The sequence below is a fragment of the Semicossyphus pulcher genome, unplaced genomic scaffold (genome assembly GCF_022749685.1).
Source record: "Semicossyphus pulcher isolate SPU_LCO1_2020_fin unplaced genomic scaffold, fSemPul1.0.p SCAF_7, whole genome shotgun sequence".
In the NCBI taxonomy this organism is placed as follows: Eukaryota; Metazoa; Chordata; class Actinopteri; order Labriformes; family Labridae; genus Semicossyphus; species Semicossyphus pulcher.
Genome location: NW_027211748.1, coordinates 14,980,802 through 14,997,932, shown reverse-complemented (window position 1 = coordinate 14,997,932; position 17,131 = coordinate 14,980,802). Strand labels below are relative to the sequence as shown.

The 17,131-nt window shown below is 42.5% G+C and overlaps 1 protein-coding gene across 1 annotated transcript in view; it reads left to right on the top strand.

The window, feature by feature from the left end:
* The first annotated feature begins 8,591 nt into the window (after positions 1-8,591).
* LOC138611405 (corticotropin-releasing factor receptor 2) overlaps positions 8,592-17,131 on the top strand; it is a 39,123-nt gene continuing 30,583 nt past the window's right edge. The window contains exons 1-2 of the mRNA XM_069684487.1: positions 8,592-8,712; positions 8,832-8,951. Coding sequence (XP_069540588.1) covers positions 8,592-8,712; positions 8,832-8,951 — 241 coding nt within the window. The remainder of the gene's footprint in view (positions 8,713-8,831; positions 8,952-17,131) is intronic.

The following is a 17,131-nucleotide window of genomic DNA, read 5'->3' as shown; positions in this document are numbered from 1 at the left end:
TGAGTAACTAACTGACTGACTGACTGACTGACTGACTGAGTGAGTAACTGACTGACTGACTGACTGACTTAGTAACTGACTTAGTGAGTAACTAACTAACTGACTGAGTAACTGAGTGACTGACTGACTGAGTCACTGACTGACTGAGTGAGTAACTGAGTGACTGACTGACTGAGTCACTGACTGACTGACTGAGTAACTGAGTGACTGAGTAACTGACTGAGTGAGTAACTGACTGAGTGAGTAACTGAGTGACTGAGTAACTGAGTAACTGAGTGACTGAGTAACTGAGTGACTGAGTAACTGAGTGACTGAGTCACTGACTGACTGACTGAGTAACTGAGTGACTGAGTAACTGACTGTGTGAGTAACTGACTTACTGAGTAACTGACTGAGCAACTGACTGAGTGACTGACTGACTGAGTCACTGACTGACTGACTGAGTAACTGACTGACTTAGTAACTGACTTAGTGAGTAACTAACTAACTGACTGAGTAACTGAGTGACTGACTGACTGAGTCACTGACTGACTGAGTGAGTAACTGAGTGACTGAGTAACTGAGTGACTGAGTAACTGAGTGACTGAGTAACTGAGTGACTGACTGACTGAGTCACTGACTGACTGACTGAGTAACTGAGTGACTGAGTAACTGACTGTGTGAGTAACTGACTTACTGAGTAACTGACTGAGCAACTGACTGAGTGAGTAACTGACTGACTGACTGACTGAGTGAGTAACTGAGTGAGGAACTGACTGACTGACTGACTGAGTGAGTAACTGAGTGAGGAACTGACTGAGTGAGTAACTGAGTTACTGAGTGAGTAACTGACTGACCGACTGAGTGAGTAACTGACTGAGTGAGGAACTGACTTACTGACTGACTGACTGAGTGAGTGAGTAACTGACTGAGTGAGTAACTGACTGACTGACTGAGTGAGGAACTGACTTACTGACTGACTGACTGAGTGAGTGAGTAACTGACTGAGTGAGTAACTGACTGACTGACTGAGTGAGTAACTGACTGACTGAGTGAGTGAGTAACTGACTGAGTGAGTAACTGAGTGAGTGAGTAACTGACTTACTGACTGACTGACTGACTGAGTGAGTAACTGACTGGCTGAGTGAGTGAGTAACTGACTTACTGACTGACTGACTGACTGAGTGAGTAACTGACTGGCTGAGTGAGTGAGTAACTGACTGGCTGAGTGAGTGAGTAACTGACTGAGTAACTGAGTGAGTGAGTGAGTAACTGAGTGACTGACTGAGCCTGTGAACCTCTTGACGAGCTACTAAAATCCTGGCCGCGAGCTAGCGGTAGCTTGTTAGCTACCTGTCGGAGATCCCCGCGGTAGAGGTTGATGACAGTGTGTTAGCTCGCTGTTCTTAGCTTCTTTCAATTGGCAGGCTAAAAGCTATCAAAATGCTAATGCTATGTTGACAGCAGATGTCTGCAAAAATATCCGAATCTCGGGATTAGTGTTAAAATAAGTCAAAAAAACATCTAAGCTTTTTTTCCAACGCTACTGATGAATAGCCGACTCCAATAATTTCCCACAATGTGGCAACATAGATTGTGCACATGTCACAGAGCCGTGTTCATTGCTTTTCAAGAGTCCCCTGGGAACACTGCTGTTGTTGTCTTGTCCATTGGCAGCACTGTATTTGGTTTTATTATCAGCATTTGGTCGTGTTTTGGAATTCTAAATTGATGTGGACTTTGGAAGCTTTGAAATTGATCATGTTTTGGAATTTGGTAGTGTTGTTGGATTTGGTGTGTTGATATTTTTGGTTGTGCTGTCTGTATTTGCAGCACATTTTCTAAGCGCTTCATTTGCTGTTTTGATGATGATGTTTTCTTCTGTCATATTGAGCTCTCAGGGCCACTTTGCTGAAAGCATTTTAGTCACAAAACATTAGAAGTTGCCTAGAGACAAAATCAGCTTTAGGCCACAGCTTCCCTTATGTGTTCTGTACCAGCAAACTGGCGTCCATGTCCAACTGTTGCATCGCATTCAGTTAGGTCAAGGTGACGGCACCCCTGTGTGTGCAGTGGCTTGCAAAATGATGAAGATGACAGGAGCGAGCCACAACACCAGCAAAACTCATCATACATGCCGTCTCCTCCCTTTATAATAAGTGTGTAGTTCAGACGAGGTGCTGTGAGTGATTTCATTAACTTTTTGGTGTACTATTAATAGCTGGGGGAAATTATAATATTGTTCCTCAGACGGTCAAGTCAACATTCAGATGCTGGACTCTGCGCTGCTGTGTGTTACAGATCTGCGAGGACGTGATCTGAAAGCACAGGGCGGTGAAACGAGAGGGAGGCCTGTTTGAGGAGCGAGCTCAGAGGAAGCCTCACGCTGGTGAAAAGGTCGTGTCTCACATTTAACAGGTAAACAGACAAGATATTAGACTCAGTTACGAGGCACATGTCCAGTCTAGACACTTTTCATTGGACAGGTTTACAGTTTGGAGCCATCATTTTTTAATATAATAACAGTTGTGTATTTACATATTTTTCATAAATGGTTAAAATAATTTGCTCTTAAAGCTGCTGTAAGTTTGTGTTGATTTTGGCGCCCCCTGTGGACAAAGCCGTACCTCTTACCTCTTTGCTGATTTTGTCCTGTACATGCTTAAATGGTGTTTTTTCAACAAAGCATCTCATCCTGCTTTCTCTAACAGTCGTATGTATCACTCCCTTTAAATTTGTGCCCTGGAAAATGTAAACAAAGTTAATGTAGTTAATAGCTTCGTCTGACACCTACCCCCCCACCAGCAGTTTCAGGCATTAAATATAACTATATAGAAATAATCAATCTTGTCGCTGATGGTCTGGTTTGCTTTTGTAGCTCATATAGAGGCATCAGAACTCATTTCAGTCTGTTTCATAACCAGATAAAAACTCATCACAGGAGCTTTAAAGCTGATTTCAGAACATTTCCATGCAGTTTTCGTTTTTGCATAAACAGACAGAAATATCTGAGTAAAGGTCACTTTGTTTATGACAAAATTCACTGACTGAAATAAAGTTCAAGTGTATTTATGTCTTAGATCCACTGATAAATGTGTGGCATTCTGCAATACTGTTTGATTTTTATGGGACATGAAGTGAAACTGTTAAAGCAGCTAAATCTACTCCCAGCAGTCACAGAGGCGAGTCACTCAACCTTATTGTAATTTGCAGTTTTTCCCCAAAATGTCAAGTGTTGGGCGTACTGAACCACATGCCCATTTTCATTGTTGTCATAATTATTTTCACATTTAAAATCAGAAAATAGGCTCGTAATGTTGAGGGGAAGCCAAGTATTTTAAGAACTGTCATTCTTTCTAAAGCTACTGCACTGAAGCACAAAATCTCCTCCTCTGAAACAGAACTCCATTCATCTCCATCATTCAGCATAAATTGTTCACATAAGTCAGTCTGAGCTGTTTAAAATCACTTTCATGGCTTGGCCTGAAGATATAATGAGACATTTTTAATATTATTGCGATATAAAAATGATAAAGATAATTGTCAACAACCAATAGGAGTGCTTCCTCAGTCAGGGAGCAGCGAACCGGGTAGCGATAAAACATGGAGGTGACTTCAGGGAGCTGCAAACCACTGCACACACAGCTGTTGCCAAATGCGTCTCCTCTTTCTGCTCGATCATTTGTTTTTCTTCTTTTAATATTTCCACCAGGAGCAGGATGGAAATTAAACGATTTTCATGTCAAGTAACATTTAGCCGACAGCTCTTCAGCAGTACAGCATGTTTCAGCCCTATTTCCAGAGAAGAATGTCAGTCTGAGACGATTCTGCTGAACCACCGGTTATGTTGCCAGTTATGGATGTTACCAGACCATTAAACATTTGTCATCACTTAGATTGGAATTCTACAGACAGGGTTTGACTGTACACACCAGCAGGCCGGAGGTGCATTAATGTCTAATATCACCACGTCTGCAGTGACTGGCAGCGAGACACTAGACCTTCGTCATCATGGTGACAATAATAAAAATGGTTTGTGTTGTGAAACTGTTGCCCCCAAACTACTTGGGTTTAGAGAAAAGCTTTTAAATAGAAATACCTTACTTCAATGAGAAGGCAGTGGAGTTATGGCCCTCATCGCACCTGGTGTTAACATGGTTTTTGTGATCGGATCACAAGTGGACAGCCTTAACTACAGGTCTGAACGCTCCCAGGACGGATTGAGGACGCATTCAGATCCGATCACTCATGCCATGTACGAAGGTGGTCTGGGGCACATTTATCCACATGTGTCCCGTGCCACATTAAGCACCGCCCACTCTCCATATATCCACGGCAACGATCATGTGGCTACAGAGAGATCACTCTCCTCTCGTTCCTGTCTGATTTAACATTTTTCCGCTGTGTCTCTTGAAAATCGTAGTTTATGCAGTAGAGCAGAGTGTGCACGGAAACACAGACAGATCGTGTCTGTGTTTATTCATTAAGGAGGCTGCATCTCAGTTTTTAATGTGGGATGATCCCGAACCGACGAGGGGGAAAGACAGCTTGGGTCGGAGATATGATCCCCGAGCATTTTGTCACAGTTTAAAAATCAAGTGATCCATGTGAAGTTTTTTAGAGTTTAATAGTGCAGCGCAGCGAGGGCACAGATCTGTGTGTGTTTCTCATGCTCTACCCCTGACTCAATAGGGTCGCGATCTGTCCTGTATTTCCCGTGCACAACCTTTATAAATCATAAACTACATCTCCACATGCTGTGGATGAGATGAGCCGGAGGTGATCCACGTGTAGTGTATCAGAGTAATCATGCCGCGCGGGGAGGAGACAGACGTTAGGAGAGGAGCAGATACGACACAGATCTGTGTGTGTTTCTCATGCTCTACCTGGCTCAATAACGTCGCGATCTGTCCGTATTTCCGTGCACAGTTACTATAAAGTATAAACTCCGTCTACAGATGCTGTCATACTGTATGTCCATGCTGTGCAGTTCATATATTTCACTGATAAATGCAGAGCTGTGAAGGATCATCAGACTTCATGATCAAACAAAGTTGCATATCACGTCATCCCTTAAGTCTGTACTCACCCGCTCCCTCCCTCCCTCCATACTTGTGCACAGCAGCTCTCACCCTCTCTGTGCTGTGAGTCTGCATCAGTGTTTTTGTATTACATGATGTTTTTTTAAGTCTTATTAAAGTGAATGAGGCTCCATGTTCATTTGCAAACAGAGCGGGAGAGCGAGATCCGATCACAAGTGGTCACTGAAGACGCATTTGAGGGGCTCGTTAACGCTAGGTGTGAACAGCTGTGCTTAGAGCTGACCACTTGTGATCGGACCACCCAGGACACATGATAACACCAGGTCTGAACAGGGTCTCTGTTACGTATGTGGCCAAACTCCTGCTCCCACACATAACATGAACCCAAGTCTCCTGCTTGAATATCCTGTGTTTGTTTGACTAAACTATTCATCTAAAGCACCTCCTGATGAGGACTTTTCTATACTTTGTGACCTGACTTCCTCCTCTGCTTTGTTTCCTTAATAATTACTACAGCCAATAGGCGTTGCATCCTGAGTGTAAACATGGGTTGTTCCCACTTATCAAACGATAACAGCCTACTCCACCGACAAACAGGTACAGTAGGTCCCTACTACCTCATATCTATGTCCCTTTGCAGTTTAAGCACATGCCGTTTTTTTGTAGCCTGTCACACGTAACAGTACAGCTACATCCAGTTCTTAGTAGACAGCAGTCGAAATAACAATTTCAAGTGATGTAACAAGTAGTTTTACTTTGTCAGAAAATCAATAAATCTGCTGGTGCTACTAAAGAAAGCCTGAAGGGAGAGGAGACAGTCAGAGGGGGGCAGCACAGTGTGATAAAAAAAGACTGGAAGAATCAGAGGAATCACCACAACAACAAAAAAAACACCACTCACCCAAAATAAAGGGAAACTGAAATAGTATCACCACACACACACACCACTCCAAGGTGAAACTGGGTGACACACCACAGGAAGCTGTATCAGTGCCATGGCTGCCAACAGGAACACCTACAGACGGGCAGGAAGACCAGATTTGGGAACACATTCACAGTTATAACTTGATGTAAAATAATAAATACTGGAAATTAATGACAGAGCATCAATGTAAAAATGACTTTAATTTGCATTTCTTAATAAATACAAGAAATTTAAGTTGACACAACTCAGGCAGGAAATGAGTCCTCAAGTAACAGCTCGGCTAACCAGTCACTCTGCAAATATAATAATTAACTAGTATTTACACAATCTAGCCTTTCATCTCATATCAGCAGGAAATGCATATCAGCAGGCCTGAATCGCCTGCTATTCTGTTGAGTTGGACCATTTCACTTCATCTTGCAGACTGTCGTCTTAAAACGACTCCCAACAGCAGACTGACACCGTTATAAAACGACGACTTACCTAAGGTACTTTGAGTCACCAGAAATGTGAGAGGGGAGGGCTGTGATACATCGGCTCTCCCGAGAGAAGCACAACGATTTAAACGTTCTATCAGAGTCACTGTGTGTCCTTTACCCTAGATTTCAGCGTGAGGCTCGCTCAGGAGGTGGAGGACAAAGAGGCCTAGCTGCACATTATAAGTTTGGCCTTTTCATACCTAAGCCCCGCCCACTGACACACCTGTTCCTGCTCCCTCGTCTATCATCTAATCAACTAGGATGTCCTGGATCCTCCAGTCCCAGTAGACTAGAGTAATAAACTGTGGCTATGGCAGTTAAACTACTGTTATAGTGTGGTTAATATTACACACTTCAAACACCCGGTTTGGATTAAGGAAAGATTGTGGTTTTGGTTAATGACCGTAATTATAACTTGAAAGTGAACATGCCACACCTCACTCCAGCACCCTGGCATCCTTCCACTATTTTCTATGCTGTGTTCATGTGCTCATCAAATGGTACAATTGGGGAAACAGCATGGACTCTAACAGAGGTCATGTGTTGTATTTACTTGCTCAGAAATAATCAGGTCACTACATGGACAGTAACAACCTGTTACAATCACCTGTTTATTACACAAACAGTTTTACATACATAAAGTAATTTACCCAAATTGTTTTGAACTAAAGGGGGTGTTCACGTGAGTTTTCCCAGCCAGAAGCTCATTTTTCCTCCATGTTCAATGCCAGGTGTACATATGGTGTCGGAATAAGCAAGAACTTGAAAAAAAAAAATATGGTTCCCTACTCTCGGAGTGTCGTTATTTACGTAGAAACCACAGTCATTGTTGCCTTAATGGTCAAAAACTTTTATTATATCTTAAATATTGCAATTTTAGGCTCTTCTGTAAGATTGGGTTGAAATTGTTGCTTCTGTCATGACCCAGCTCGTGAGCCATGACAAAAGGAGGAAATACACGGTTGTGTTTATTACAAAGATCTGAATTTACCTTTAAATACAAAGGTTATGGGGAGTGTTAATTGTGCTGTCGGTGTGTCTGCTTATGGGTGCGTGAGTGATGTGTGTAAAGTGTTGTCTGGTGTGAAATGAAATTACAAAGGTGGCTGACGCCAACTAAACACTAACATGGTGCCTGAAACATGGAGAGCGACGATGAGACAGAACCACCAGCTTAAATGCACCGAGGGATACTGGCCAGGTACTGCCGGGTATAGGAAGCCACGCCTACCAGGAACCTGCTACACAGAGAAAACACAAAGCAGGTCCTGCTAAAGCATGAAGGCCGTCACACCCCCCCCTCCAGAGAATCGGGGTCCCAAACCCGGAACCAGAACTACAATATAACCTCAGTTAACTATAAATATAACTTTAAGCAACTTTTCACATCTTAAGTCATCACTTTCAATTCAACCATGTCTTATATTAATCTTTTAATTGTAATAATTTCATATTTTACATCCAACAGTTACAAAAAGAAGGCAACCGACCTGATGCTTGCCATCCATTTATCTGCCTCAACTTGCCATCATCCCCCTCCAGCCTCAGGTGGATACGTGGCTTATATTTAATATAACACATCTTTTTACAGTGCATTCATCCCCACATTGTGTCTAAATGTTATTTAACGCACCAAGAAGTCCGTTTCAACGTTTCAACTTTGAAACTGGGACCATCAAAGCAGCACGTGAAGGCTGTCTAAGAAACTGGGCATGAATCGTGAGCTGGGGATTTGTCCAGTACAGGATGTAATTACCAGGGATATTTGCTAATCATTCAGACAAGTCTTTAATTAGTAAACTAGAAGTGTTAAATCCAAGGAAACAACAAACTGCACCCTCGCGCGCTTCCTCCTCCTCCTCCTGAATGCAGCGTCTCCTCCTTTAAATAAACCCTACAGGTGGATGTCAGGTGTGAAATGTGAGAGTGACAATAGGATGCGGTGTGTTGGTGTGTCGGCTGTCTTTCAACGGGTCGCTGCAGCACGTGGATGGATGCGGGTGCGCGCGGCTCTGATTGGCCGGGCGCGCGGCTCGCAGCGGGAGCACTGTGCTCTCTGCGTGTCATTACTGTTGCTCCGATTCACAAGCGCGTGAACACCGCTGGGCTCAGCGTGTCCATCACTGCTCGGACTTGGAATTTATCCCACATTATTTAGTTGTCACCATGGATGCTACTATTTATCAGATCATCTTCGGGGAGCTCGCGGACTTAAACTGTAGTTTGATGGATGCTTTCCAGGACACTTTTTTGGAAAACGCGTCTTTGTCATTGCTCAGCACTGATGGTAAGATGGACCTGCTTCCCTTTTTATGTTCTATATTAAGAGGTGTTGCTTCTTGGAGTGTGAAAACAATCTGTATAAGGTTTTTTTGTTTGTTTTCCCTTATTTTTTGACCCTCCAAGGTTTTTATTGCAATGCCACAACGGATGAGATTGGCACCTGCTGGCCGCGGAGCGGCACCGGGAGGATCGTAGAGAGACCGTGCCCGGAGTACATTAACGGAGTGAAGTACAACACAACCAGTAAGAGATTTTACTGTCATTAAAAAAGTTCTGTATCATGCATTAACACGGATAAAATGACGCATAAACATGGAGATCTACTTTGATCACACAGCCAGGTGTGCTGGCATCACGTAAAAGTAAAATGTTATCTTTGGCAAACACATTCAGCAAGTAAATCCAGTATTTAAATGCGTGTCAGTGCTTTGTAGATGAGCTATTTAATGTTTATTTGAATGATACATAGGGTTATTATTGGTCTGCCGACCTGTTGTGATGTGAAGCAGTTATGACAGTGAATCTCAATGATCATTACACCTCCTGTCACTGGAGCAGCATGCATCTGAATGGGCACGTGTGCCGTTCACCAATGGTTAAAGGATACATCAGCAGAAAATCCCTCAGGATTTACATTTTTTTGCCTTTTTTGGCTCGTTCTGTTGCTTAGTTTTGATGTTTTTCTTTTCTTCTTTAGATTCCTGATCATACTTGGGCAATGAGATGATGAGATATCTGGCTTGTAAAAGTTTAAGAGAGAAAATGACGTGTAAAAATCCTCAGTGCAGTTTCATGGAATCTGAATTTGCAATACGGAACAAAAAATCATTAAAAAGGGAAGAATTTCATCATAAAAAAGATGAAATTCATCACAAGCGAAGATTCAGATTTACTCAGCTTCAGTCGACCAGATTGCATTGCAGACTTCTATTCTGTCACATACCAGGATATTTGGCTGTCTCATCTGGTACAGAGTCCAGAAGTCTCATCCAATCACGTACGTTGTGCTGCATGTAGCCCACAATAATTTCAGAGAGCTGAGTTTCTGGCTGTGCAGCTTCCTCATTGTGTATTCAACAGTTTGTGGTTGGATGCAGCTTTTTTTCTTTTAACTCTAAACATTAAGTTGCAGCCAAAGTTTCTGGCACATTTTTAACTAGTAGAAGTTTTTATTTCCTGTTTGATAGTCTGAGCGTTTCCAAACAAAAACTGGATGATCCAACCTTTTTAAAGCACGAGCTGAGAACAGCATATCACCTCTTTAACACCACACCAACACTGTCCCGTTATGTAACTCCCGTATTAATCATAAGTCTGCTGTAAAAAAAAAAGTAGATTAATTTGCATTCATTTCAAAATAAATCATCAGAGAATAACACCTCTGATGTCGCACGCGTGCAGATGCAAAGTGTCCGAGGCTGTATTTTTCATTTAACACAGCTGTGATCTCTATTACAGGCTCAGGTGCAGTGTCATTACTCACTAACCCCCCAGCACACACACACACACATACACACACCCTGCCCTCTGCAGTCACCTCTCTCTGCATTGATTCAGCCTTTGCTCTGTTGGTGCTCAGCTTCACTTTGACGCTTCTGGTGGTGTTTGATCCACTCGGTGTGAAAAGCTCAGTCATCGGGCTTGAAAACACGTGTCGCCACCTTCTCCGACGGCTACCTTCATTTATCGACACCTTCATGGAAAATAACATCATTGACCTGCTGATTATTAGCTATTGTGCTGAGATTGAATAGTTCTGTTACATTGATCTTCCAATGAAACAAAGGGCCTGTCGAATGCAGGGTATAATGGCGTTTTGTGCTGGCTGCAGGTGATGTCATTTGATATAAGGTGATATAGTCAGACTAAGAATGTGGCCTTCGTCACATCAATGAACATTTCAGGTGGAATGAAACAGGTGACAGATGTTTTTGTTCGCTTGTATTGAGCCCATGAGTAGGATAATTACAGGAATCAGTCTGTCTGAAGTGCAGACTTTATTCTTCCATCATCAGCAGCATTTTATAATCCAAAGCAGCAGTTTACTTTAAAGGGGCCACATCTTTTAAATGGATATTCTCATATTCTGCATTTTTGGATGTTTGTTTTTCACAGTGAAAACGTGAAAGCTGCTTCATTCCGTATTTTTCCAGAATGACATGTTTAAAAAGGTCGCCTCTGAAATGGGCCATTCAGAACAGCTGCAGGTTTCTACATAGAACCTTGCTTTCACTGAAATCGACCAACCGTCCTTCACCGTCGTTCACCTCAGGCTGCCTTCTTGCACTAGCTAGTAGTCAAGTCGTTTCAACTTACCATTCCGATACCTCGTGGCGATTCTGGCTTGTACATATAAGGCCAAATAACCGATCCTAGAGCAGCCATGTTTTCTACAACTTTGGAGTGACATTGCAGTGCGGCCGCTCCCTCACGTGGGATCGCACATGTGTGGAAGGGGCCACGTGGTCAGTCCAAATACTAGCCTTTTTTACACTGCGGTTCCGCCTCAGCTCTGTCCTCATGCCACCTCTGTCATTCTACATTGGACCACTCCAATTGTGGAAGCAAAATGTGCGTGAGGTGTAAACAAACAGCGCGTGCTTCGAATACACACACACGGCGCTGTTCCGCCCTGCCGGCTCTGCAGTTTACACAGACAGCATTTCGCCTCTGTTACTACCTCCGATGCCGGCTCAGAGGCGGAACGACTTCGCCCCACTATTACGCCTCTATGCGTTCTACATAGAATACAGAACATAACAGAGGCGTAATAATCCCGCCTTGAACTGGCAGTGTAAAAAGCCGTACTGCCTGGCTGAGGTCTGACCTTTCAATGGCAAAACAGCTTGTTCGTTTCAGGAGGAAGGAGAGGCTCCGAAAAATAAGTAAATTAAAATATGTATACAATACAATTTTTAAAATGAAACAAACTTTACCAACGTGATTCATAAACACATTAGAATAATAGAAAATGGATTGCATAACTAAAATCTGTCACCTTTAACAAATTGGAGCGTAAATTTGTGCCATAATTGAGCCTTTTACTTTGCCTGTCAATTAAAGGTCTCAGTTTATTGGAACTTTATGGTCAGGGTTGCAGACATGACAGGGAAGAAGATGAGTCAATTAGTCCACTTTATAGTTGTAAAGGATTTAAAGCTTGTTTCATGCACTGACTGCAGCTATTTTCCCCTTCATATCGCACTGTAACAAAAGATGACAGACTTTTCGACCATGGATTTTTGTGTCAGGGCCACTGTGGCTTTATTGGTTGAGCTGTCTGTGATCAGCTGTCATACACAGCAATCACAGAGGATCACTAACAGGCTAATGAGACTGTATGGAGCGCTTTGATGCACTTTTGATCATATGAGAGAGCATTGGAGTCTCTGCAGATGACGGCAGTGATGCATGTGGGCATGGGGTCTCTGAGGCTGAAACATGATGTGCTTAAACATCGCATGTTTAGCTTTAGCATGCACTTTTCATGGTTAATAAAACGGGTTTAATCGTGCCAGAGGCGCTGTTCTGGAAGCTGTAGGGTATTTTATTACATTGCATTATTATGCTGACATTTTTTGACCCAACAAGCTTCACAACCTGCCAAACGGAGCCTCTAGGGGGATCAATGCCTGGATGAGAGCCATGTTACGGTAGGCGTTAGCTAGTTCCAGAGAGCAGGAGCAGCATTAATCTAAAAGGAATCATTTTAGGATACAGCTATTTTTTTTCAATTTATGCCCTCGGCTCAATATTTAGTAACATCTATAAAAGATTTGTGTGTGGGGGCGTAACAGCTCTTACGCTATTGCCTCACAACAGGGTTCAACACTTTCTGTGTGACGTTTGAATCGTCCTCCCGGTTTTCCAGCTTCCTACCACAATCCAAAAACATGCCTGTTGGGTTATCTGGCAAGTCTTAATTAGGGTGCGTAGGTGTGATTGTTAGCGTGAATGTGCTGTCAACCCTGTGATTAACTGGTGACCTGTTTACCTTGCACCCTGCCCCTCACCCGAGATCAGTTTGGATTGCCTTCAGCCTCCAGCGACCCTCTGAGGAGAAGCTATTTTAGCAGATGTTTGGCTATAGTGTGTGTGTGCTGAGTGTTATGTAAAGCCGTCCATATACTGTGTCTCACAGGGTCACATTGCACCACTAAACCCTGTTGACCTTTTACCACACGTCTACACGCACTGTGAGACTCTGGAGGCTGTCAACAGATCTGCAGACCACCAGAGTAAACCACACACAAGTGCTAATTTATTTATTCTTCTTTTCACTACAATTTTTAGTCGGATGACGCAGTTAATTTAAAAGGTGTGGACCAAACACATTGGTGTAAAATGAAGCAGATTTGATGTGTTTCCCCAACAGGCAGAATTTTCCATTCAGAATTTTAAAGACATCCAATCTGTTATATTGAAGGAAGGCCAAATGTTTTACAGCAGTGAATGAAATATTAAATAGATAAACACAGCTGAGAATCTTTTACAGAACTCTTAATTACATATTCACTAACAACACCACGCAGTCTATGCAGAATAAGCTAGACATTCAAGGTAGTGTGATATAAATGGCCAGACGGGAGACATTCACCCTGTCTGTCCATTTCCAACCTTCACTTGCTTCACTGCGATGCTAAACTTAGCCTGAGAATGGCAATGACGTGGTGCGTAACAGGGCAACATCCAGCAGCATCCATTCTCCTAGTTTCACTCTCACTGTGACGGCATTAATATCGAAAGCACCCACTGACGGTTGTTTGTGAAAACAGTCTGATGCTTAACACAAGTAACGTAAAATTCAGCGAATAAGACGCACTTTTAATCCAATTCTCATCAAAAAAGCAGGCTGTGTCCTTTATACCAGTGCGACCTATATACCAGTATAAATTGCAGAGGTATTTTATTGTGTTTGGTTATTTTACCCAGACGATGACACTATAAGCTAGCTGACGCTTCATCCTGGACATGTGCCGTCACAGACGTGGGACAGTGCAGCCGCCACCACACACAACAATCCACGTTAACGCAGGCTGGTAGCTACAGCACCATTAGCTAGCAGGATTGCAAACTCGAGATGAAAACACATGGTAGGCTGTAATTTGTTTGTGTTTTTAAATGTGTTTCAAATGAAATTAAACTAAAATAGTGTTGAAATAACTTTTCTTCACGTTTTTGTTAATAAATAGCGATAGATATACGTTTTCCTTCTGGGATACCACCAAAAACCGACTGCCTCTTATATTCCACATTTTATGGTAACTTGCTGTCCCTTAGCCTGCTTTAATGTATGGGTATTAACTTACCCTTGTTTCACAAACTTAGCTTCATAGTGCTGTGCTGGCCTCTAAAACTGGAGATACAATCTTTAAACAGAGGCTCACTGTTTCTTTTTTTTTGGCTGATCTGAAAAATTATCCCATCTGTGATGTGATCCAAACACCTCTAATACAGGTAATAGAATTAAGGAGGCAAAGGTGATATAATTTGCATGAGAGGGGCTTGGTCTTGTTCCTGAACCTTTCTTATCACTTCATGTTGATGCTCGAGTCATGGTGTGCTGCATGATATTTTTGGGATCCTGAGACAATGGAGCTGATTTTCTTGACCTTTTTTGGTGACAGTAGCTGCTCCATTTGCTCTCATGGTTAAATACAAATGTCAAATCAGAAATTGGGTCAGACTAAGAATAGGAGCATGCGCGAACATCACATGTGCAGGTGTTAATTAACACAGTGCGGCTGCACAAACAGTCTAAGGTACAGTTCAGTTACAAAATGAAGGTAATGTGAGTCTACAGCACGCTGCTGTGCAAACTGAAGCGCAGCTGGATGTGTGTTTTTTTTAAGAACGCATACAGTATCTGACCTCTGGGACTAACAATAGAATTTCTTCCATTTCCCCCTTGGACTGTCTCAGGGCTGAACAGTGTGGGTTACAGGCCTGCATATTAGAAAAGCATGGCCCAGGATGTGCTACTTTTATGCGAGCCTCTGTGCACGCTGGAGGACAGAAATTCACTATCTGGTGTGGAATGTGTTTTTTTGGCACTTTGAAATCAGTCAAATCAGTTTAACATCGACAATGTGTTCATATTCTCTTACAAAAATCAGTTACATGGACTAAACAGGTCTGCCCAGGTAAAGGGCTAAAAATGTCTTTCTGTTTTTTCAAGCTTGCATAAATATTAATGTCTGTGCAGAGTGGCTTAAAAGGTTTATGCATTTTTAATCCTTCCTGTCTTGTTTCTTTTTTGATGCGTTTGTTCTCTGGTTTACACAAGCTTCTCTTCACCACAGTCGGGGCTCGGTTGTTAATGTGGCTTAATGTCAATTATTGTCTCTGCTTTGTCACTGACATGTGATGTGCGTTCTGTCAGGCCTCGGGCAAGAAAACATGTTGGCAGCGGTGCAGATGAATGATATCAACAATCACGTTTCCTCCTTTGGTAAACTCACCTCATCCCCGTGTGTCCCTGTTCATTTTCACAGAGGAGACGCGCTGTCGGCACATAATGTACCTCGACACAGCTCAAAGTCAGGATCGCCGCGTCTACAATGGAACTTATTGATTCTCTTATCAGGATTAATAAAGTCCGAGACATATCAGTGCCGGGTTGTGTATCAGGATCAGAGAGAGGAGAGCAGAGCGAAGCGGCTGTGTCAGGAACACAGCACGAGGCTTTATTTTAAATCAGAGATTAGTCTGCATGTGCAACATTAACTGGAGATAACTCGAACAGCGACAGGTGAAATCATCAAACTTGAAAGAAGCAGCTTTGTCGAAACTAAAGTTCGAGCCCAGGAGGTTCATGGGAATTTGTATTTTTCATTACAGTGTGAAAACATCAAACACCTGCACAAGAAATGGTCCTTTTCATAAGAATCATTTAGATGCTTTGTTCAAGGATAACGCTGTTATAAAAATAGGTCTAGAGCCACAAGGGACGTTTGAGGACGGACCTGTGGGCACAAGTCTTTTATGAATAAATGAAGCTGTAATGTAGATCAGTGGGAGGTATGGTGTGTAACCCATTTAAGAAGTTAAGCAGTGTAAAAGAAATCCTTCCACTTGTCAAAATCTTACTAATTTTACCATCAGCATTATCTAATGACTCATCAGTGTGTACTATTAAAGTAGTATGACGGTCTAAACGAGCTTCATCATACATCTTCTATCACGTCCTCATAGCACCCTGTGAAGGAGTACTCCCATATTCTAATTGCAGGAACAAACTAACATTTAAAATTACATTCATGGTCTCAAATTTCCCAAACCACAAAACAAACACCTTATATCGCACTCATCCCTCTGATGCAACCGACTTCCCATGTGTACTGGGAATCAAGCACGTCTGCCCGCTACAACTCGTTTGTCTCTGCTGAATCCAGTGATTGCACCAAAGACCTCTGGAAAGCACCTCTCCTGCAGGGAATCTTCCCTTCTCAGGCACCTTTGATCCACTTCTCCACGCTGAAATGGCTAAGAGGGCAGTCAGACAGCAAATTCAGGTCAGCGTGTGTAGCAAACATTTCACTAGCCACTGCACACCAAGTACCACAGGGGGTAAATCAGCCCTCGGCTGCCCCAGGCTGCACTCACCACAGGCTCGGCATCCACACATACTACAGTACAGCGCAAGACTGGAACAGACAGTTTTTAAAGCTGCTGAAAAACCTAAATCCACAATAGCCATAAAACTATGTTTAGGGTCTTATGTACACAATAGTAAACATCTAAAAGTATAAAAATTAGTTTCTGTCCAAATCTGAATCTGAATTCAAAAAGCGTGACTGTTGCTGTCTTTCACTCGGCTCTGTTAAACTTGGATATTTGTTAAGAAAGTTCTGCAATAAATTCTGAGCAACAATCAAAAGAATAGTCACACAGATATTCATCTGTTCACACCAACTGTTGGCGCTGAGTCATTACAAATGGCCGCAGTATTGACAACGGTTGTTTGTATGGCTGTGGGAGTAAAGTCTGGTTGTTGAGCTTTTTTTGGCCGTGGGTCTTTCACGTTAGTTCAGTTAGAATACATTACTAGCTAATGCTACACAGCTGTCACTAGGTGTTGCGTTGCTTTGAAAACATATGGAACATCTTAGCTAACGTTGCATGTGTATGCTAACAGCTATCTGCTAACTGTGATATGGACAGCAAAACATTTCAGGACGTACCATTTAGTGACTGATTGAAATGATGTTATTTATACACAATCAATTATGAGAGCTTTGTAATTATTAAATTCCTCGTCTCAAACGTGAAGCCTTGACCGACTTAGACTTAAAGATGCCGAATGACCAACCCTGTCTCCTACAGTTACATTTCAGTCAGTGCTTTATTGATGTCTTGGTAGTTCTTTCCTATTATTTCCACCACTCTCCCAAACAGGCCTTTTCACACATTAAAACTCAGAG